This window comes from Acanthisitta chloris, unplaced genomic scaffold (genome assembly GCF_000695815.1).
Source record: "Acanthisitta chloris isolate BGI_N310 unplaced genomic scaffold, ASM69581v1 scaffold288, whole genome shotgun sequence".
Lineage (NCBI taxonomy): Eukaryota > Metazoa > Chordata > Aves > Passeriformes > Acanthisittidae > Acanthisitta > Acanthisitta chloris.
Window position 1 is genome coordinate 49,359 of NW_008685115.1, and position 25,032 is coordinate 74,390.

General features: G+C 35.8%; 1 protein-coding gene across 1 annotated transcript in view; it reads right to left on the reverse strand.

Annotated features, from left to right (window-relative positions):
* LOC103806872 (calcium-activated potassium channel subunit alpha-1-like) overlaps positions 1–15,393 on the reverse strand; it is a gene marked incomplete at its 3' end in the record, with an annotated part of 64,395 nt that extends 49,002 nt beyond the window's left edge. The window contains exons 1-3 of the mRNA XM_009079580.1: positions 15,305–15,393; positions 9,510–9,603; positions 5,828–5,939 (exon numbers count right to left, since the gene is read on the reverse strand). Coding sequence (XP_009077828.1) covers positions 5,828–5,939; positions 9,510–9,603; positions 15,305–15,393 — 295 coding nt within the window. The remainder of the gene's footprint in view (positions 1–5,827; positions 5,940–9,509; positions 9,604–15,304) is intronic.
* Between the last annotated feature and the right edge of the window lie 9,639 nt (positions 15,394–25,032).

The window sequence follows — 25,032 nt, forward strand, 5'->3', positions numbered from 1 at the left end:
TTAGATAACAGACACTAGTGACACTTGAAACTAGTGCTCTCCTTGTGTTTCTCCTCTGCTCCAGTGTCTTTTGGCTAACTTGTTCGACACAAGGAGATATAAGGAGAAGCAAAGTCACAAATTAATGCAATATCCATAAGATTTTGCATGGGTTTTGACAAATACATATCTGTCTCAAGGTTGCTTTTGCTATGAATATTGTAGCAACTCAAAAGCCTGTTGTGAAGTATCACTTTAACTGGTACCCTGTCAAAACATACATGTTCTTTGAAAACTGAACTGATGAAGAAGCAAAAGAAGAAAAGCCTAGAAGAAAGCAAATATGTTGTCTTCAATACAGCCCATTCAATGACAGTTATTAGCAAATCACCAAACATATTGAATATTAAGAACTATTTGCATTACATTCATTCTACCTGTTTGACAGCATTTGGAGTGTACAAAGAAATGTTACTGCACAGAAAAGTAATGCATATGCACATATACATAAAATAAAATTAGCCTAGGAAATTTCAGAGAATTTAGTTTCCATTATATATGAAGTAATTTACAATGTAAGAAAAATTATAGAGAGCACTTCAAAGCTGTAAAAAATACACTAGTTTTTTAAGAAATATTGTAGAATTCGGATGTGCTTTCAAAGATTCTGCCAATAGATGGCAGAAATGCACAATACTTAACCAACAAAATGATGGTACATTATTTTAAATTTAACGTGCTAAGAAAGGGATAGCTCTGAGACCTGTGGATGCATCAAAATATAGTAAATGATTGTAAAGTTTTGGAGCTCAAAACTGGCATCTCTACAATTCAGTTATCAGAGGACTTCTTTGTGTCAGTATAACTAAATTCCATTAAAATATCTAATTTTTTTCAAAAGGAATAAAGTGTTCTACAGATTCAAATATGGTTCCAGGCTGAGCTGTTCTGTAGAGGTTATTGCAAGGAAGTCTATAGGGTATTGAAATGTTGTTTTCATGACAGAGATTTTTAACTAAAGCTTCATCTTGAAGCATACCTGCTGGGTGGCCAGGAGGCTTCACTATTTTAATAAGACACATCACTTTTCCCCCAATTCCATCTATCTCTTTCCACGGATAGAAGTCAATTTCATTCTCTGAGTCACCAAAATAGCTGAATTTCTACCAGAGTTCATGGAAACAGTCTTCTCAGACCACAAATTGATACTGAAACCACAAGTCTCATCCAAAATTAATTGAGATGTCTGTAACAGGACCTGGACAGAATTCGAGTAAGCACTGGGAAAAAAGGATCCCCGTCCATAACTGTGTTAATCACCACATGAAGAGATTTGTTCTCTATGCTTTGCATGTATCAACATTTGCACCTGTTATCTTTCTTCTTTCATCCACTATATATCTCAAATTATTTTCTGAAAAGAAATAGCACAGCATTAGCAGCAATCTAGACTAGAAGAGAGGTCAAGGAAGAAGTACGAAAGAAAAAAAATCTTCCTGATAATAGAATTACTAGGAATTAAACCACTTCTATCAGTTGAAATTTTGTACATTAGAACAGATGAAGCATATGGTCAGGAAAAGGAAATGGATTGTTAAATAGACCTTTTCTATCTTTAATTTCTTTGATTTGATAATATGAGATACTATCAAATTCATATATTAGGTTTTATTTAAATCACTACAGTTCTAAGCCTGATTGTTCGTCATTCACGTCCTTGTAAATGTGAGGTCAAGATGATTTTAATGCTTAATCTTCCTCTAACAATACCATCCTGTCAAGACAATTCATTCCAAAACAGGCAGCTCCTAAAATCAGTATTTCCTTTTTCATAAGCATACAAGTGCATGATAAAAGGCATTTCAGTTATTTGAAGTGCCTTCGCTATCATGGAAGATAGAATAACAGTTTCAAGTGGTATGTGGAGTGTTTGTAAATCATTACTAAATACAACTGGAAGACGTTCACTTGTTGCAGGGCTCTCCAACTTGTCACACTGCAAGCTATCCAAAAAAAAAAAAGATCATCTGAATCTGGAATTTAGCTAGGATACTCATATCACGATAACTTTGTGTTAAAAAAAATATTAGTTTCACCATGGCACTATTTATCCCATTACCTTTTTTTTTTTTCAGGACAATAACCTTTTTATCCTACCCCACCTAGACTAAAAATACAATATACAGGCTCATCAATGCAATGAAATAGTTTGGCTGAAATTCACTGTAAAAATTGCCTGTAAAATCTCAAGAGCCAGAAACTCCATATCCCTTCTTTTATCATTCTTCCCCTGGGAAGATTCTCTCCACCTCACAGAATCCTGCACTTGAAGAACTGTTCTTCTATCACTATCAGAAAGTTTCTTGTACAGAGTTGTATAAGCAATATTTATGAGTTTTTAAAGCAGAGCCCTAGTTTATGAGTATGTATCTATACAAAGCTACTCTTAGAAAAATAGTGTTGGAAAAATGTCATGGAGATCTAAATGCAAATGAACATCAGAAAAAACAATGATGTTTGTGTCTGCACAGTTTTTGAGTCAGAACATAAGAAAATGTTATACAGATTGATAAAGCACTGTATATCACTGAATTACTGACTTATTAAAAATTTCTTCCCTATCTGTACTTCCTCCTAAACTTTCAATAAGATGTATATCTTTCCATGTGCCAGATGTGTTCTTCTCATGTACTCTTTTCTTACATTATCCTGTGCTAGCAAAAATGGTACCCTAGAAATCCCTTCTGAAGGATTTATCAAATCTAAAAATTTGATATTTTTCAGTTTTAAATTGCTGTTTTGACTTCAGCTGTGCTTTAGACAGTGATCACCCTACCATTCCTAGAAACCTTTTGATGAAACAGCATAATCTGATCTGTCTTTCAATATTGCATTTTGTTTGCACACTAGAACCTAGTTGGAAGATTAGATTCGAAACATTCTTTATGAATATTGATTGCAAATTTCATTCACATGTAGCATTTTGTGACACAAAAATACATTTTATAAACAACTGAATGCAAAAGCATAGCAGAGGAGGTGGCAGACTGCACATACTAAGAACTGTGTAATAGCTGAGTGATGGCATTTCTGAACTAGCCTAAGAACAGGGGAAAAACCCACTGGCTTTCCACTATAGTACATTAACAGATGATACATGTTTTCTGCTATGCTTCATATCTTTCTATAAGCATTCAGTGCTCTGAAGCCAAAGTTTATTTTTCATTTAGGATGGTTTGGTTTTCTGAAATACTGCTTAAACTGTATGCCTGTACTGACACTAGTCAATTAGCTAAACCAGGACAGTTCTTGTGAAATTGGGAATTCAGGGAGCCACATTGCTGACTTTGATTCTGCCTACTACTTCAATGAACTCATCACAGCTGAGTGAAATGAATCAATAATGAAATAAACTGGAAAGACCCTGATGCACAATACATTCCAGATGATGTATTATAGTCAGGTTCCTAAACAATCTTGAAATTTAAAGCATATAAAAGAGACCTGCTAAATCAATAACTAATTATTAAAATGTGCAAGAATTATCAGGACATACTGAAGTCCAAATCTGTTTTCACATTGCCTATCATTAAGCACCCCCTATCACTTCCTTCACTACAAGACAAATCTCCCTGCAAATATTATTTCCACACAAGTACAACTGATGCAAAAGCCAGAACTTACATTTTCTGAATCACCTGCAAGGGAAGGAAAAGGCAAAGTAGGTATCTAACCTGAAATTGTAAATAATATGGCCTAAACACCCTCCCTTTCCCTCTACTCACACACTCAATCCTACCACTGTATTACCTACGAGTATGTCCAAAATATTTGAGCTCCACAGACAGCAAATTTTGCCACCTCTTTAAAATGTGTAAAGGAATACACAATCTTCATTCGTACACCTAAGTGTATTTACTTAAAAATACTTTCATCACAGCTTCTCAAAACAATAATTTGCTGATCTAAATTACAGCTGTGTTAAGGATCCTAACAACACACATTTTTGAATTAGGGAATTCTTTTACTGAGCATGATTTTTCTAAAATTAAAACTCCTTTGGAAGCAGGTGCAAAGCCAAAACATTGTAAATATGTCACTCCTAAGCTCACTACATTAAAAAAACAAACACCTAAATTTTGTGCCTCAGCAGGAGATGTCTCAGGAGGATTCTATGAGAAAACAGGTAAAGTGGGACTATAAACAAGAAATCAAGAAAAGGTTAAATTGGTGTAATTAAGAGAGATGGAAATCCTTCTAACCCTCAGAATAAATATAAGTGAAATGCTTAACTCTTCCTGCAAAATGACTTAAATGTTATAAAAACTATCCAGCAGAAACTGCTATATGGGTAAACTCTCTCATTATCCCTGTCAGTACTGTTAGTCAGATTGCTGTGTCACCATGAGTCAGTCAATTATGCAGTCACTTTCATAGAGGGTATTCATCCCAAGTAATGATCTCATTGCCTCGTTTCCCAGAGTTTGTGGGTTTCGCTATTTTCTCCTTTCATATTCCTTTTCAATGGATGCTGTGATTCCAGTTTTTACTCTTAAATAGTCACTATCTCCAATGATTCAAATCTCAAAGGTCTGTGAAATTCTGTTATGTCACATTTAAGTGTGAAAATGATTCCCTTTAATTCACATAATGCAAAGAATCTGAGATTGAGTTACAGCTACTGAAATCAGCAATTTTTTTCTAAGTATAAGCTGTTTTTTCAATTTACATACCTTCTTTTTAAATTTTATTTCCTGTCATAAAATGAAACTGTATGGCATTTTCTCCTTCAAAAAGCCTTACTTAGTTTTCCATATATGACAGAAGTTTGTGATAAAGACAGCAATAAAATGAGGATGTGTAGTGATGTTTTCTGGCTGTTTTACTGCTTTCTTCTTTGGCATACTGATAAGCACTGCTGTATATAGTATGATCTCTATCGTAGTTATACATTTCTTAATCTCTTTGCATAATACAGGAATTCATCAGTAACTTTTGTATCTTTACAGTTCTGTATCAAGTTGAAAATATTATAAAACTATTAAAGTTCCTCAGTTTTATTTTCCTTCTCATGTGAAACATTTAAGATAACGACTCTCTTCAGTTTCCAGGGATGAGTGCCTGAATTTCTGAAGAAATTAATCGTCAAACTGTGAGGTTTCATATATTCTCTGAAGCCATGGCATTCACAGTGCATGCCATTTTAAGAAACTTTTATCTGAACAAAATGTCCCAAATTTTGACCTTAATTTTACCTAACATGAGAGAATATGTAATTTGTACAAGAGAATTCATAAGCTACATTACAGATGTTCTTCAACCAATTTGTCCTCTCTATTTCATATTTGATTCCCTTTTACACTTGGCATTCCTTTTCTAATATATTCCTAGAAGGTCTACACACATATTAAGCCTAGTGAGTTTCTAAACATGTCTCCCAAACCAGTTGTTTCATCAGATGTAAAATGTATCCATATTATCTCAAAAATGCAATGAAAATTTGTTGATTTGTTGACAATGATTCATGTCAATCCAGTTCAGTGAATGAATGGTCTGGACCACCCGTTCACGTTGCAAACTGAGATGACTACATCCAATTTACTGTTTTATAAAAATGACAGCATGTTTCCAAGCTGGAGTTCACCACCACTTAAGAGTAGGAGATTATTTAATTTATTTTTCTGACAAAACCTACCTTTCTGCCAAAATGGCAAATTCTCTGCAAAACCAACTTTGGTAACATTCTTCTCTTTACGCAATGACACAAGATGAAGAAATTCTCCCTCAAAATGTGTACAATTTAAGTACTTTTATAACAGCTATTAAAAGAAAAAAGTATTTTACTTACCAAGCCAACTTCTGTTTAAATATACTGACACAAACACTGGAGGGACTGTGAAGAAATCTACCACGGAGTTAACTTCTAGCCAAAACCATAGCTTGTCATTGGCTGCTATAAACTGAGGAGGGAAAAAAAAGGGAAAAAAAAAGAGGGGAAGAGATGAAAGAATCAGATTATGCTCATTGTGACTGCAAGTTTGTGAAATACTTTCTGTTCTAAAGTATTAAACACTAAAGTTAGTGTAAAAACTGATGCTTTAGGTCAGTCCAGACAAAACAACATGTCAGAGGAAAGAAGTCTGTATTGTGCATTGCTTGATAATCATATTGAGATTAAAATGAAAAGTCTAACTAAAGAGATAGATCATTTCTGTGACAAGTTGTAACATCTGTGCTAAAGAATATATTTGCACATATATTAACAATGTATCAGCAATAGGCAAGTATAAAATATTTCAAAGTATATCACCTTTGCTCTAGCACACCAAATATGTTGGCAGGAGTTTCATCATCTATTTTCAGCTTACAGGTTCCTAAATACATGATATTTTACAAAGAGTTCCATTATCATCTGCCCAGAGGAGATCACTAGGATGACTCCTACAGGGCATAGTTCAGGACTTCCGTCCTTTGTATTGTGCCATGGATATAGTCATTTCTCTCTCCTGACTACAAAAAGAGCCTAGGGAAAATGGTAAATTTAGATGCCAAGTGCAACATAGTTAGAACTTGCCTATGTGCTTAAACAAGGTTAAACCTCTATTCACAATTGAGTAATAATTAAAGGATAATTAGAATTTTTTCTTTATATAAAAATGAAATATAAACATACAAATAAATGCAAAATTTTAGTGCATCATGAAGATATCTAACTGAGCAGTTTTACTCATACAAGTATTAAAACCCAGACTAACACATTTCAAAATAGTGCTTGTATTTTTTGAGTTCAAGACAATATTCATAGTGTTTCTTTCCAAGCAAACAGAGACAATCTCCATTTCATTCACTTAATTTCCTTGCCTTAGAAATACTGTAAAAAGTTGACAGAAAAAGCTTATGGTCCATACCAACTTTGCTGGAATCGCAGATAAATAATTGGAAAGGGGACTCTACTGATGTCAAGTTGAAATAAGACCAACAACATTTGTTTCAGAGAATACTCAAAACCAGAAGTAAATTTGTCTGTATTACTCAATCTCAATGCTCCAGCATGAAAAGTGAACACAAAATCCTGCTTCAGCAAAGTATTTCTATTTCTTCCTGTTGAATTTAGAAGTAGTCAGAATACTTGGAACTAAAAGCTTTCAAATATGTCAGATCGGTATTTCCATAACATACAATATATGTTCCAATGTGCATTTTATCTTTCCACAGGGCACAACCTTTAGGCTTTCAAACAGGTTGAAGTGTATTATTCAATAATGAAAACAAAGTATTTTGACTGTAAAGGCCACTCGTGCTTTTCTAAGTATTGAAACAGTTCCTCATTTAGCAAATAGTAAAAGCCCATTTCATTACAGAACAATTCTACCATGAGATATTACCAAGACATATTATTTTTTTAAAAGCAATAGCATAATTCTATCACCTCCAAAGAAGGATTACTACTATACTTTCCATATCTCTGCCAGACCTTATTGCTTGATTATGTGCTAACTCGTGTAATTTGGATTAGTCTTCATCAGCATTCTCAGAATTCAGTTCTGAGTTCTCACAGTCGGATACTAGCCAACAAAGATTTTCAAACAGATGTATGTCTGTTTGAACACAAATATCTTCTATAACTGAAGATATGGTAATATTTGTATGATTTTGAGTTGCAGCATCATTTCAGGGAGAACAGATGGAGAAGAATGAGTTTTTAAAAGATTTCTTCAAAATCTTTAATTTGTCAGTGAGTCCTCACAGGAGATATTTATCAGAGAGGAAAAAAACCTCCAAAACACTAAAATGCCTAAAGGTATAAGATGCTTATTACATAACTAGGAAATTCATATTTTCTCCAATTCTTGCATCCACACAACCAAGTATCACCTTTTCCTCAGGAACTCCTGTTTAGTTCAGCACAGTGAAGTTACACCTATGTTAGCATTTTAACTTAGATAAGGAATATCAATCTGAAGTGAATCCTTATCATTCTCACTTACCATACCCTCAGTCTGCATCACCAAGCAAAGCTTTGGATAACAAAAATTATTTTGCCTGAAACTAAAACTAATTCTGGCTGTGTATCTCATCTACTGTAACTCCCAAAGTGCTTTCAGACCACAGGACCAGAGTGGAGTGTGCAGAACTGTCTCTCTCTTCCAAAAAACACTGAAAACATGAAAGTATTAGCATCAGCTCTCAGTATCTTCTCTCTTATTGTGCTCTGCTTCTTCATACCGTAACCTAAGTTATTGCTTTGAGTAAATAAGGGTGGCCAATATGTAATTTTAATTCTTTTGATAAGAAGATAAAACCTTATCACCAGCACAAAATTTGCCAAGGATTTGTATACTTCTGAAAAAGGACTCTTGGAAGTTCACAAGTACCATGCACTGAATCTGTTATGTTAAAATTTAACCTTTCTTGCAGGCCTGATGGACATCTGCAAAAGCCCCCCTTAAGGTCCTTAAGAATTAGGGGCTCTTACACCATATGATTTTAAAATACAGCTTAGATTGCATACATTTTAGCGTAAATACTGAAGGAATTTATCTATTTAGCTAAAGGATAGATTAGGTGATTAAATAATCTAGATTTGCAACAAAATTGCTTATAGTATCTTCAGAAAAAGTTGGTTAAGTTAGTCAGAAGTGAAATAGAAGGAACTCAGTGATCATTGTGACATAGGAGCTCCTGTGATTCAGGAGCAAAATGGACAAAGTAAGATCAGGAAGCAATATTTGCTCTAATTTAAAAACTGATGTGGCAGGGTTACTGCTCGCATGAGGTTTTGCTTGTAGTTCTGTTAAGTTCGAGGTCTTTTTCCTCTGATTTTCCAATTAACAAGCAAACTTTATTTTCAAAGTGTATTAAAAAAACCCAACCAAACCCACAGCCAACCAACCAACCAACCAGCCAACAGAACAGCTTGAACTGTAAGCATTACTGGCCAAGGTTTTTTAAGGGCCTACTTGTTTCAGATGTCCCAGCTTTTAGATCCTGAAACAGCCTTACTGGATTTTCAGAAAGTGACAGTCTAAGGATATGCATTTCAGCATATTGACTAGTATTTATAGCTTCTGCAAAGCATTCATTAGCAGTCTGGGAAAGTGAATGTGTATAAAACTGAATTCAGCAGCTCTACCAGCTTTTATCTCAACCTTTGACTGCCAAAGATATATCTAACAGCAGAGGAGTAGATCAACTGTTCACTAGTCTTGCTCAGGGAGTTATCACACCATTTGACAACACTGAAACTAGATCTGACATCACTGACCAGCATTGAACCACAATTTGCACCTTCTACCACATAAGAGCATTCTGGAACAGATGGCTTACCTTATAGACTACCAGTCTCCTTAGTGACCTTAGATTCTAATTGTTATTACCTAAATGTTCTCAATCAAAAGGTTTGCTCATGCATTTTAGAAATTAGCTTAATTGTGTCCAGCCATTGCAAAGCCAAGCTGTATTCAAAGTCTCTCTCTATCTAAGAGCTATATTCCCTCCCTGCCTCATGCTATCAAAGACACACTACTTACACGCAAGCCGAAGTAGAGTAGGAAGAACACATTGAAAGCCATGTCGATCTGTAATGTGAAATCTTTGTAGAAATTCTGGCAGGATTCTATTGGGCTATTTGAAAAAAAAAAAAGAAATCAGAATAAATTGTCAGCACAAGAGTTTCTACTCTGCTGAGTTCTTTATGCATTTCATTAAAGACCTTGATTCAGAAACCACATTTCTGTTTTCCAGTCATTTACAAGATACAAGCAAGCATTTCAAAGGAATTATTTCATTCATTCAGTTAGTCATTCATACAGTGTTTATATTGACCTGTTCAGGTAATATCTGAGAATTAACATGCAGATACCTTTAGGAAAGGACAAGCAGGAGTATACCTCAGGATTCCTTAACCCCACATTAACCCTTAAAGAACTGACTTCTTTCTATAGGAGACACACCTATGAAGAAACCTAACAAGCACACAGCTACAGTGAAACATTACATGCTTTTAAATCATGTCACAATATAACACCTTTAACAGAGAAGTAGTTGCTTAGGAATACATTACCCATTAGCAACCTGGAGTACTTAATCTTGTAGAATCCCTTGTTTATAGGAAGTTTGCTGGGTTTTTTTTCTTTTTCTCAGGTTGGGTTTCTTTTTGGTTTTTTTTTTTTTTTTTTTATGGCTATTTAATGTACTTTATGTACAGTACTATGAACTGAGTAGAAAAGCAGCATAGCCCACTGGTAAAATTAAATAACAAAATAAATTGAGGAATTTGAAGCAGTACTCTAAGGGTTAATTTCTGCATGCAGGTTAATTAATATACCCTTGTGTGTGTCAGGCAGCCATTGCAAATTCTAGCTTATTATATTATGCTTTATTTAACAGTGGGACAGATCCAAAGCTTACTCTATACAAACTGGTACTTTATAGATATACTATTCTCTAAGGAAGGCAATAATTTCCACAAGTATTATGAGTGATTTATTTGTGAGGTTTCTAAAATAGGTTGTTGAAGCCACAGTCCAATGTTGTAGTCACAGACCAAAGTGAAAATCATGTCCCAATATATGATGTATATACTATATATACATAATGTCCCACCATATATACATATATATACACACATATATTGCAAATGATCACGTGTTCATCAGAACTGAAACAAAGTGGGAAACTAGAACGTAGATCATTTGTTTATTTGGAGCCCCCAAAAACATCCTTTTAGAAAAGCAGAAATTTGTTGGCTTTCCAGGTCAAATAAATCACTGAACATGAATCTAATACCAGTTAGTATAGCAGTAGCTCTGCAAATATAATGCTAGACTGCTGAACAAGCAAGTTTCTATGCATTATGAATGTCAGTTACCTAATTTAAGGCATAAAGGAAATTACCTGGGCTACCAGGTCATTACACATGCAGCCAAATTTTCCATTCCTTGTATACATTACAGGTCAAACAAGTTAAGTACAGCATGCCCTCTCCTGTTTATAGATGCATGAATGTATACAGCAAAATTCCCCTCAATGAACAATAGCTTTATATTTTAAGTGGCTTCAGTGCTATAGGAAATTACATTAATATCGTTTCTCAAAGGCTATTTGCAACAACATCAAAGTTATGAGACATTTCTGTTACAGTTCAAATAAAATTGATTTATAAGAGCAGGCAGAGGGAAAAGAAGCCAAATATTAACATATAGGAAGGCAGACAGTAGCTCATACTTTACAAATATAGCTAGCTTTAGCTACAGAAACAGTAGATGCAATCTGAGAACCGAACAGGATCATTTTCCATATGGCATTATTGAGAGCAAAGGATTTTTCTCAAAATAAGGTAGACTACACACTGAGTCACTATGCACCCTACCAAAAGAAACCACAGGAAGTACAGCAGAAGCAGAGTGAACAACCCTGCACCAACACTGAAGCTTGAACTCTTAATTCCAGGTTAGGTTCCTGTAAAAGCTGCAGAAATTCAGTGAAGCTAATGGAATTTAGTTGGACTCTTAACTAGGATAGAGAGCTTTTCGCAGAGACTCTTAACTAGGATAGAGAGCTTTTCCTTTCCACAGTCATTTGGTACTTTTCACGATTGTTAGATAAGGGCAGCTAAGATTGCAGCTAAACAGCTCTACTCTTGTGCCATTGTCCCTTACAAAAATATACAAGATCTGACAAATTAGCTAATGCATAATACATATTCATCTTGTTTGCAAAACACTTAGCACAGTGGACCACAATTCTGATTTGGGACTTTTGTTTACCTAATTCCAGAACTGCTATTTCTGCTAGTCATATCCTTAAAGCTTTTCTCATTTCAGAGACCATCCCTATATTTCAATTTTTAAGTTATCCATTTCAAGGACAAACACAATGTCCTTTCCTTTTTGTTTTAAACGATAATTGTCAGAAAGGCATGTCACTAAAAAAATTATTTTGTTTTTTCCACAGGTTGAATTATACAAGATTTTAAAGAAAATTTTAAATTTTCCAAATTAAATTCTGGTGATATTCTTCAGTTTGGATATTTTTGTTTTCATCAGTAGCTCACATTTGAGCTGAGAGAAAAAAATGTCTACTAATGTTTACCATTGCACTATTCAGTCTGCTGCAGAGAAGAAGCCAAGAAAAAATTAGGAAACTTGTCTTTGCATCAATTTTTGTGAGACTAGAAGTGCTATAGTTCTCAGAGTTCCAAACAGTAGTGTACTGGGGTCTCCAGCATCAGCAAAATCCCTTGGCATGTCCTATGGGATTTCACCCCCTTTAGGGCAGCAAAGGTTTCACCATTGAAGAAGACAACAGTCTGTTAAAAATGTTTTTATTCTTGTTCCATGTAAGCATGGTTCACACATTTATACCACAAAAAAAAGCAGGAGAAACTGGGATAAGATCAGTGGAACAACATACTAGCCATGATAGGAAATATGTAATATAACTGGATAAAAATTACAGCAATAATGCAACTCCAAAGGCAATAGGCTCTTCCCTCTAAAAATGTGGTAGAATCAATAGTCCAACAAGGGAAGCGCACAGCTGATGAATGAGCCAAGTAGGGAAGCCACCCCACTGGGCCTGTTTTTCTGAACAGAGAAGGACTGGTGGGTGATGTGATGATTGGAGGCTGACTTGGGCAAAGCAATGACAAAATGATAGCTCTTGATTCTTGGAGAACTAAGGAGCAGGATCAGCAGATCTGCTGCCTTGGACTCCCAGAGGGCAGACTTTGGCCTGTTTAGGACACTTGAGAAAGTTCCTTAAGAGGCAGTCCAGAAGTGCAAAAGAGTCCAGGATGGCTGGACATGTTTCAAGAAGGAAATTTTAAAGGCACAGAAGCAGGCTGTCTCCATATGCTGAAAGACAAGCCAGCAGGGAAGATCAGACTTTCTGAATAGATAACTTTAACTGGGGGTCAGGAATAAGCACCTTTGGAAGAAGGCACAGGCAGCTCAGGAGGGGTTCAAGAATGTCCTGAGGTTATGCAGGGAGAAAATTAGAAGGGCCAAAGCCCAACTAGAATTTAACCTGACTACTGACATAACAGGCAATAAAAGTGTTTCTAGAAATACATTAGCAACAAAAGGAGGGCTAAGGAGAGTCTCCATCTTTTATTGGATGTGGAGGGAAACATAGTGATGAAGGATGAGGAGAAGATTGAGGTACTTAATACCTGCTTTGCCTCAGTCTTTAATAGCAAGACCAGTTTTTTCTGGGTACCCAACCCCCTGAGCTGGAAGACTGTGATGGGGAGTAGAACAAAGCCCTCATCATCCAAGGGGAAATGGTCATCAAACTAATGCACCATTTAGACACAAGTCTATGGGGCCACATGGAATCTACTCAAGGGTACGGAGGGAAGCGGTGAAGTGCTGACCAAGCCACTTTTCATCATTTATCAGAAGTCCTGGTTAACCAGAAACGTCCCAGTTGACTAGAGGTTAGCAAATGTGATGCCCATGCACAAGAAGGTGTGGAAGGAGAATACAGGGAGAATAAGCATGTCAACCTGACCTTGGTGCTGGAGAAGGTTATGGGGCAGATCATCTTGGCTGCCATCACACAGCACATGCAGGACAATCAGGAAATCAGGTCCAGCCAGCTCAGGTTTATGAAAGACAGGTCCTGCATGATAAACTCGATCTCCTTCTACGACAAGGTGACCCATTTGGTGAAGAGGGAAAGGCTGTGCATGTTGTCTACCTGCACTTTAGTAAAGCTGTTGACATAATTTCTCATAGCATTTTTTGGAGAACCTGGCTGCTCATGGCTTGGATGAGCTGGATAAAAAACTGGCTGGATGACCAAGCCTGAAGCGTATGGTAAATGGAGTTAAATCCAGCTGGTGGCCAGTTCCTAGTGGTGTCCCCCAGGTCTCAGCATTGGGGCCAGTCCTGTTTAATGTCTTTAGTGATGATCTGGATAACGGGATCAAGCGAACCCTTAGTAAGTTTGCAGTGCTGATCTGCTGGAGGGTAGGAAGACTCTGCAGAAGAATCTGGACAGGCTGAATTGATGGTTCGAGGCCAATTGTATGAGGCTGAACAAGGCCAAGTGCAGGGTCCTGCACTTCAGGTACAACAACTCCATGCCACACTACAGGCTTGGGAAAGAGGGGCTGAAAAGCTGTTCATTGGAAAGGACCTGGAGGGGCTGGTCAGTCAACAGCAGCTGAACATGAGCTGGCAGTGTGCTGAGGTGGCTAAGAAGGCAAATGACATCCTAGCTTGAATTAGAAATACTGTGGCCAGCAGGACTAGGGAAGCAACTGCCCCACTGTATTCGGCACTGGTGAGGCCACACCTCAAGTACTTTATCCATTTCTGGGATCCTTAGTTCAAGAACGATATTGAGGTGCTGGAAGAAGTCCCAAGAAGGGGAACAAAGGTGGGGATGGGTCCAGAACACAAGTCTTATAAAGAGTGGCTGAGAGAGCTGAGGGTGTTTAGTCTGGAGAAAAGGAGGCTCAGGGGGGACCTTATCCCTCTTTACAACCACCTGAGAAGAGTGAGGGTTGGCCTCTTCACCCAAGTATGTGACAGGACAAGAGCAAATGGCCTCAAGTTGCACCAGGGGAGGTTTGGATTTGATATTAGGTAAAACATTTCACTGAAAGGTTGTCAAGCATTGGAACAGGTTGCCCGGGGAAGTGGTTGAGTCACCATCCCTGGATGTATTTAGAAGACATGCAGATGGGGCACACAGGGACATGGTTTAGTGGCAGACTTGGCAGTACTGGGTTAATAGTTGGATCTTGAAGGTCATTTCTAAAATAAATGATTCTATGATTCTCTAATATTTATGTGCACTTTGAAACTCCTTGAATGAGCAGGAGGGACAAGAGAAGTAATGCAATTACACTAGGGTAACTTTACACAGATGAGGCAAAATTTTGACAAGTTTTTCACAGCATCCTTAAACCTTTGTTGCAATCAACACTCAAGCCAACACTTTACATGACACTTTTACCACAGAATGAACCCCTTGTAACTTCAATTCCAAAAAATTTACTGCTGTTTAAATAACTACTTTTGTCACAAGTTTACATCATTTATTTATTTACTATTGTCACTTATTTCTGGTTCATTTGAAATGCTCCTAATGCATTGAAGTGGTTCTACTGGGATGATTATTCTTTGAATAGTCACAGAATTAGTAGGAGTGAGCAAAAAATAGTATGGATTTTAATGTTTTCTGAAATTAATTGTGTCTATGAGTACATCAATATAAAACTTCCCACAGCCTTCATAGACTATTTCCAAGATTTTTGCAATCGCAACATAGTTGGAAATATCTTGAGTGGTTTTTTACAGTATCATTTCACCTCTTGATAGGAGCTGTAAAGCCCATTTCAAACTTCAGATCAAAGTCCTGGCATGAAATAACAACCTCTGTCAGTGCAATCACTGCCATTATGACCACACAAAAGCAAGGACAAGGAGTGCAACATTCATTCAGACTTTAGACCAGCTTTGCAATCATAGTGACATCTCTCTGGATGATTTTACATAAAATGTACCCCACAGTAATGGGAAAGGTTTTGTACACCCAATTCAGTATTTAAAATAACTACCCAATATGCAATTTACAGTTCTCTAATCTTCTTAGGTAAGGAAGTGGACTCTTGTATTTTGGCAAATCATGTCAGTCTGCTACTAATGGTTTTTTTTTTCCTTTTATTTTCTTTTTAATGACAAGGCCAGCAGAGATAAAAACTGGCATCCATCTTAGTCTATGTACAATTTTAAAACAAAATGGAAAAGTTTCATTTTAAGACATATTATTCTAGTTGCATTTTGCCAAGTGTTTTGATGAAAAGAATTTCTATCTAAAACTTACGTAAGACACCACAAAAGAAATGCATTTCTACTGTAACTTCAGGAAAGTACTAATGTTAATACTTTACACAGCTGCTACAACTTTGGAACATTAAGAAGCTACAGAAACTTTTAGAAATTCAGAGAATTTTCCTAATTTACGATTTTAATTTTTGGAACTAAGCAAATTTGTTTTCTGAATGGTGGGGGAAAAGCCAAATCCACTACTGAAACTAGATTACAACATTTTATAATTCTTAATAACAACAAAATTAAATATAAAGTGTAAAATATGGTACCATGAAAAAAAATAATTTTTTTATTTCCTTTGTCCATGACAGTTCGTAAAATATGATACCATGAAAAAAAATAATTTTTTATTTCCTTTGTCCATGACAGTTTTTAGACTGCATAACAGTGCATTACATTAAAAAAAAACAGTTAAATGTACAGTTTGTATCAGAAGGAATGTCCATTGATGAGAGTGAATTATAAAATTAAATTATAGCTATGTACAGAAATACCAGCTGATGCTGCTAAAGTATAACCAACACAAATTAATAAATAATTGAGATAAGCCACTCAATATTTAGAAGCTCATTAGTATCTCATCATTTTAAGACATTCCATTCACTTTGTGCTTTCAAATGATATTTCAATGCAATTAATATGTATTAATTTGGGCACATAAAATTTCCTTGCTCATGAAACTGTTTAGAGTGATCTTTTATTCCAGCTATTTTGTTTTACTGGAAGCTCCTCTGTAACACTGAATTCCCTCAAATTTATTTCTAGAAGAAGCCCAGTTTTATGATACCTAGAGTAAAAAAATTAATTTGGTGCAAATTTGATATGACAGTGTTCATTTATAATCCTTTAACACATATTTTTAACAGTACAGCAAAAATCAAATTACGGGGGTCGTGGTTAGACTTTTTAACTGTGTTTCAGTGACATAGCACTAAAGTAAGACTATGGAAAAGCCACATGTATCATGTAGTAAAAGCAATTTTCATTAAATGCAGAAGGGCTTGTTCATTTAACTATGGTATAGTTGTACAGCTCAGAGAGGAATAAGCAGATAAAATCTTTAGTGAAACAGGCATTAAAATATAGCAGAATTATAAACACAGATGCCTATCAAATGTCTACCTAGGGAAACAAATACCATTATTAAAACAAATCAGCAAGACTAAATAAGAGTATCAAAGGTGTCAAACATTGCAGAGTAATAGAGAACATAACATACTTTTTCTTACTTCAAACAGTTCTCATTTATTTACCAAGTGAGTCCCACAGTAAGAAAAATAAATAAATAAATATTGCAGTATGTATATTCATCTTCTAAATGCAAGATGCTTTTTTAAAATGTATCTCAACTTAGAAGGTCTTTCTTTGAGCCACAGCATCAATTAAGGTTTTGATGGTAAATAGCTTCTAAATCTTTCCAGTAACAAAAATCTCAACTTCAGCATGTGATAAATTTATTTCGTATTACTCTGTTTTACTGTCTTTTTTCCATCTCCCTTCCTTCATGTTCCACATGTGCAGTGGCCTTCTGTCTTCACTTTGACATACATCTCTCTTTCACATTCCCTTTGAAAATGCTTTGATGACCTTAGGCTTCTACACACTAAACTGTCTTTGAATTATATCAACAGTCAGAACCCTCTTTGTCCAATTTTGAAGTAAATAAGCAAATATAAATCCGATCAAAATTAAATCTGAACTGCCAAATAACGTGAAATAAAGCTATCTTCCAATATTTCTTAGACTATTGCTTAACCTACACCTTATAATTTGCAAACACACTACTTTTTGGAAAAAAAAAGTCAAGTGTCTGTCCTTATTTCCCTTTCCTAATTTCTGTCACAACATCTTCAGTTATTCTTTAAGGCTTGACATACCACAGGCCAGCATTAGAATATTACTCTTCTATTTCTAACCTAATTTAAAAAATGCATCATGACTCATCTGTTCTGCAGATACTTTGTACAACTAAATACTTCTATTTAATCTCCCTAGCACACTGGGGAACCTTGACAAGCTTTTAGACTAATTTGGGCTAAACTGAACAGGTTTCCTTACCCTCCTTCAAAAACATTTCCAATGTCAGAAGAAACAAGAACAAAACCAGATACATCAGTCTTAAATTGATACAATAGTATCATTTAGTAAAGATTTTTCTCAGAATCAGAACCAGAGATTTTTTTCTTTCTTTCATTTTTCTGGATCTTGTCATAAAGAACAGGGCTTAAAAGTTTAGGTTGCTTTTATTTTCCCCTTTGAACGTTAACTTCTTTTAAATTTAAAGACATTTAAATGATGTGACTTGGCAGTTTTTAACAGATAATTAATTCAGTTTAGAAACTAAGATAGAGAATGATTTCTAGTGGGAAACAATGAGAGGCTCCTAATTTTAATTTCTGTCACATCCATGTACAAAATTAAGAGGCAAATTTAGCTGGTAAAACTGCAGAAAAAAAGTATACTTGCCTGATGCCCATCTCAGATGAACACAATTTTGCCTGGCACAGCTCCACTGACTTTAACAGAGCTATCTACAACTGACAGCATATCAAATGACAGAGTCTAGTAACATACTTAGTAGCTATTTTGCCTAAATGTACTAATACAACTTAGTAAAATTCAGTATAATGCTGTCAGTTTTCATCTTTCCTTCTCAAACTTTCCATGAATTTTAAGTACATCATGCTTCTTCACAAACTGCCCTAGTAAAACATAAGCTAGCCTACCACAGAACTCAAGTAAAATCAAATTCCGATCTTCCTGAGCCCAAACACAAAATTATGTACAGGCATGATAGCAAGAAACTTTTACTTTGATTTTTCTATGGAAATGTTGGGACATATAGAAAAAAATATGCATTAAAATTGCTCACTCTGAAAGCAGCATATTACTTAATTTCTTCAGGGTGTGTGCATATTCACTACTGCCTGCAGCATATGACTTCTCTAATTTGGCAAACAAAAGCCAAAGAAAGATTCCTGCAAAACAGCTAAACACCCAGGAACTGAGTACTAAAACAGGCATAAGCAAACAGCCCAGAGTCCAACTCCATAACTCTTCTAAGTCCTTTCAGTAGAGTACAGAAGTCAGAGCATGCACTTTCTTGCAAAATACACCTCAAAGATCTTCATCCTAAGATTCATAGATTGTTAAGGGGTTAGAATGGACCTTATAGATCATCTAGTCCTACCCACCCCTGCCATGGGCAGGGACACTTCCTGCCTAGTGACACCAGGTTGCTTGAGGCTTTATCCAACCTAGCTTTGGACACTGCCAGGGTTGGGCATCCACTACCTCCCTGTGCAACCCGTTCCAGTGTCTCACCACCCTCACAGTAAGAATCTTTTTCCTGATATCTAATCTAAATTGCCCATCCTTCAACTTATACCCATTATCCTTTGTCCTATCACTGCAGTTCCTAACAAAGAGTCCCTCTCCAGCTTCTCTGTGGGCCCCTTCAGATACGGGAAGGTGCTCTGAGGGCTCCACACAGCTTTCTCTTCTCCAGGCTTAACAGCCCCAACTTCCTCAGCCTGTCTTCATAGGGGAGATGTTTCAGCCCTCTTATCAACTTCACGGCCCTCCTCTGGACTTGCTCCAACAGTTCCATGTCCTTCTTACATTGAGGGCACCAGAACAATACCAAAACAATCCAGGTGGGGACTAATGAGAGCAGAGTAGAGGGGAAGAATCACCTCCCTCAATCTGCTGGCAACACTCCTTTTGATGCAGCCCAGGATACCATTGGCTTTCTGGGCTGTATGTGCATGCTGCTGGCTCATGTTCAGGTTCTCATCCACCACCATGCCCAAGTCTTTCTCCTCATTGCTGCTCTCAATTAACTCCCCACCCAACCAGTAGGTGTGCCCGAGATTGCCATGACCCAAATGTAGGACCTTGCACTTGGCTTTGTTGAACTCCATGAGGTTGTCATTAGACCACCTCTCAAGCTTGTCAAGGTCTCTCTGGATAGTATCCCTTCCCTCCAGTCTGTCAACTGCACCACACAGCTTGGTGTCGTCAGTGACTTTACTGTGGGTGCACTCAATCCAGCTGTCCATGCTGACAAAGATATTGAATAGTATTGTCCCCAAGGCAAGATAACTTCATTTGAAAAGTTTTGCTGAGAAGCACATAGATAAGTAGGAAGAGTACATTGTTTTGTTTTGCCTTAGATTTCTTAATTGCTTACCATAAGGTACAAACACTGGCACCAGTGATATATTACCTTGACAAAACAATCTCCCTGATGACAAATCAATTCTAGGAAAATGATAGAGCAACAGTACCAGAGATCATATTTTCAATCAAAGGATTTTGTGTGAGACTACTAACATACTCAAGAGGAAAAACATGAGTATTCTGCTTCAACTAACATTACTTTTTTTGGACAAATTTTAATAAGCCACTTCAGTTATATCTAGTATGCTGACTGCATTATGCAAAGATTCAGTTGAACTGCATACCCTGTTTACTGAAGATGGCAATCGTGCATGTCTCTACTTCATAATGACCCCTTCTATTACTTCTTGTCTAGTATTTATTTAATGTAATTTTCATTTAATATTTTTATCAAACTCTATCAAGGAGCAATAAGTTGTTATAGCTGTTTACTCCAGAAAACAGAAAATAATTGGTGACATGAAAATGCAGTCATATAATGCTGCAAAAAGAATACCAAACCCTTTTCCATATTAACACTGAATTGAACAAATGGAAATGGATAAAGGAAACAAGAAGTATATCAGAAGAGTATAACTTTTTCAATTAAAACTTACAGCAAAACACTGGAGTGTTTTCTTTAGGGAGAATAGTGAATCTCAGATTTTTAAGACAGTAAATACTTTGCAGCCTAGGATATATGGACTGCTTACAGCCCTTGAATTTGCATATGTGAATAGAATGATTTGCATATCTGATATTTCTAAAATTGCCTTCTTCTGCAGTAGATGGCCTAAAAACCATTGAATTCTTAGATAAGTGTGTGTTTGAAAAAATTCACGTCTAGACACACTTACCTTGCAGCAGAAGGAAGAGTGAATTCCTGAGATTCCTTCTTGCTCTATTTGATGTGATTCCATTTTGCAGCTGCCATCTTTTAAAATTGCCCAACAGTACTTTCCACAATTGCTATCCACTTTCCTCAACCTCAGTTTTCAACAGCCCACTATCATCATCGGTTTCCATCTCCAAATACTCTTGCATCTTAGTGCTTTTTATTACCCTTCTATTCTGGTGATACCATTGCCCAACTTTTAAAATTCTCCCTCATCTGATTGAACTCTTTGAAAAAATACATATAATGTCCAACAATTAGAATGTTCTCCACCTATCCTATTTGACTCCAAAATAAGATTATTATTTTTTCTTTTCTACATCATCATAAAATGGAACTCGTATTTTCTGCTTGATAGCATAATAGGTTCCTACACATGAATTTGAATATATTTTCCATATATTTCTTGCTTGCTTACATAATGCAACTAAAAAAATAATGTTGTCCTATGAAATTTAGTCTAAATTGAAGTACTCTAACTGAAAATGACAAGAGTACTAGATAAACTGAAGTGCTAAAAATACTTGCAGTTCATTCATCTGACTGTCTTTTCTGGAATTCGCTCCTGTCATTCTTGAATGAAAACTACCAGGCTACTATCCAGCTTTTAGAGAGTAAGTAATAAACTTGAACCTAAGGTATATTATTTGATTTTAACAATAGCGAATAATGAAAATGAGCAATGAAAGCCAGAAGAATTGTATAGTGGTAGGAGCTTGACACTACATTACTGGATCAGCTTCTTTGGTTAGGCTTTTTAGTGACATGATCCAAATCTAATACTATCTCTAAAAAGTACTATCCATACTGTGTTATTTGTAATTCTAAAACAGTCCTAACACATAGTTACACCAGGCAGGGTATACTGTTTCCTATTTCAAACGAAGGCACAGTATGAACCACATACATTTCTTCAAAAAAAAATCTATGCAAAACTAGAAGATATATTAGTTCCAAACAAATTTACGTAATTTCGGAGTCTCATTCTCATTCCTCATGAGGACCTTTTAGCCTTATCTACCCCATCAGCATAAAAGTCCTTTTAAGCACCTTAGTCAATTAGTACCTAAGGGTGCTGTAGGTCATGTAACTCAACTACTCCCAATCCAAACTGTGAGATCTCTAGTATATCCTTGCAAATTATCACAAGGAAGCCCCTACTCCTATACTTGTTCCACCTTACTAGGAATAATGGACAGGCGAGTTGAAGTAAAAAACCTTTCAACAACCAAGAGTAACCATTTAAAATCTTTGAATATATCCTGAGCATTACAATGTATCTGTTTAAATTCCCCTGCCTCAAACCAACTGTAGGCATAATCCAGGTCACATTCACTCCCAGTATATATTAACACTTATGACAGTCTCTTCTACCAGTTTCCCTTTTTTTTTAACCTAGACTCCTGGGGAGTTTCTATGGCATTAGCTTTTTCAAGTACAACACATGGTACACAATTTCTCTAGCCATAAACTCCTCTGGTGTGCCTTAATTTCCACATGCATATAACTGCAATCTAGTAAATTTTCCTTCTTAGAAATGTTCATGTCACAGCTGTTTCAGCTGTGAGACCCAACTATTCACCACCACTGTCTTAAGTGCAAATTATCATGATTTTAAGGCAAAATACTGATTCGATGAAATACCCATTGAATAGCCACATTTACTTTGCAAAAGAATAGAAAGAGTTTAAATAGACAAGGATAAAAATTAAGATAATACTTAAATTTTTCAGACAAGAAAATTAGCTTGGAGCGTAAGTGACAGTCTCGCTCAGTAGTTTTTCTAAATGGGAAAGGCAAGGCCCTTTTTAGGCAGATTAATGACACTATTCCTTTCTTTTTCAGCAGTAACTTTATCTCCATTAACAAATGGAATAAGGTATTGCCTACAGCTGTAGCAGTTGCTCAATTGAATTATCACAAGCCTGATATAAATCTACTTTACATCAATGTAAGAAGAGGATTATAATAATGTTAAAAATTAATACACAGTGGCCTTTTTTTTTCTAACACCATCTAAAAATGGCTTGCACTGTAGCATCCACCTTTAATCCTATCTGCTGTGCATAGGAAAATGGGTGTGTAGTGAGGCTTACAGACTGAGCTACTGCAAAGTCAAAAGGACTGGTGTAATCATCCAATTTGTACTGATATCAGGACGAAGAACTTCATGTGGCTGTAACACATTCTTAGGGCAGCACAGTTCCAGCATTTGGGTGATATGGCAACAGTTGTGAACATTACTTCCCTTTTTTACTGCTTTGAATATATATTGCATATTTTCAGTTACCTGCTTAAAAGTACATACTAAGAGCACATTTTCACTTTATATATACCTGGGTTTGATTACCAATTTTCAAACAGCATAACATTTTATATTACAGGCCCTCAAAGTTAAATGCATGGGACAAATAGCACTTATTCACCAAGCTGAATATTAATTTGAAATCTATAAATTAGTTTTGACACCAAAACGCACACAAAGCATAACTTCTGAACATTTGCACTGATCAAGAGCATGACAAAATTGTGTTCAGACACAGTGGTTCGAGTCACTTCCCAAAGTGCTGTTTCATCATTTTATCAAGAAAAAATAGGATTAGCATTAAACCATATCTCATACTGTGCTGATGAAAGGCTCATTTGAATACATTTAAGAACATATACAAATAACAGGTTGCTTAGGATGGTCACCATGTCACTTGTAAAAGAAATTTCAAGCAGTATTACAACTCTTCATATAGAATTTCATTGCGTGCATATTAAATTATTTTGCAGGCTATTTAACATCATCTAAAAAAACAAAAACCTGTTGCACAAAATTCTTCCCAAATTCTGAATTTTAATAAATGTTTATTTATAATCTTACCTCTTTTCATTGTTACCTGCTGCTAAAGAGGACAGCAGGGAAAGGTTTATCTTTCTGACACTACTATCATCATTCATCGATTGTCACGACAGGATAGTTAGCACAAAAAAAACACATCTTGATTGAAATTGTGCATCTAGTCAACAAAGTACTGTAATATGTTGGAAATTTTAAATACACAGAACTGATGCATATTCTGTCCTATTCATTCTATAAAAGCTTATCTAAAGTTATTGATAACCATAATTTACATTTGCTCACGCCTTATAATTTTATGTTGTTTGTTTTTTAAATTTCATTTCATGCACTTAATGCTCTGGACTGCATTCAGTGCATCTAGTCAACAAAGTACTGTAATATGTTGGAAATTTTAAATACACAGAACTGATGCATATTCTGTCCTATTCATTCTATAAAAGCTTATCTAAAGTTATTGATAACCATAATTTACATTTGCTCACGCCTTATAATTTTATGTTGTTTGTTTTTTAAATTTCATTTCATGCACTTAATGCTCTGGACTGCATTCAGTGTATACACCATTATGGTAAGCACATTGGCATGCACAGGCAATACAAGAATATATTATAATTAATCCCATAGACAACCAAAAAAAGGTGAAGTTGCATCATGCAATGAAACCACAGCTTGGCCTGGGCTGCCATGCAGAAAAAAACCTACATCAATGAGTCTGCTGTACGGCTCCTAGGTAAGAGTTGATATGAAAGAGGTGAGTTATTTCAGCAATGAAGTCACAGGCTGAAAATGTTTATACTACTGTAAACAAAATACTGTACATAGCACCAGTATTACTCAGGGATGGGGGAGAAGATGCTTGTAGAAGAGGACAAAAAGGATGAGAAAGAGAAGAAGGAGGAGGAGGAATTATAAATTACAATAACAAATCTGAAATCCAATCAGTTCTTTTAAATAAGCATTTTGTTATTTCATTCAAAATAATTTCATTTGAGCTTTCAAAGCAAACCTGAATTTTCAATGTATTTAAGAAAAATGGATGAAATAATGAGATACAGGGTAATTTCAAAATGTTGGAAGTGTTCAGGGACTGATGAACAACTGAAAATCATAAACACACAGATATGTAGAGGTGAATTTTTCAATGCAGTGCACAAGATCTAAATCACACGAGTTTCACTGATGTGAATGCATAACCAACCAAACTAAATGAATATGGATAATATAAGGGATGCATTGATAAAAGTGATTTTTTTCAGTCACCTGCTGCTGCTTTTCTAGTAAAAGACATCTCTGCTGAATAA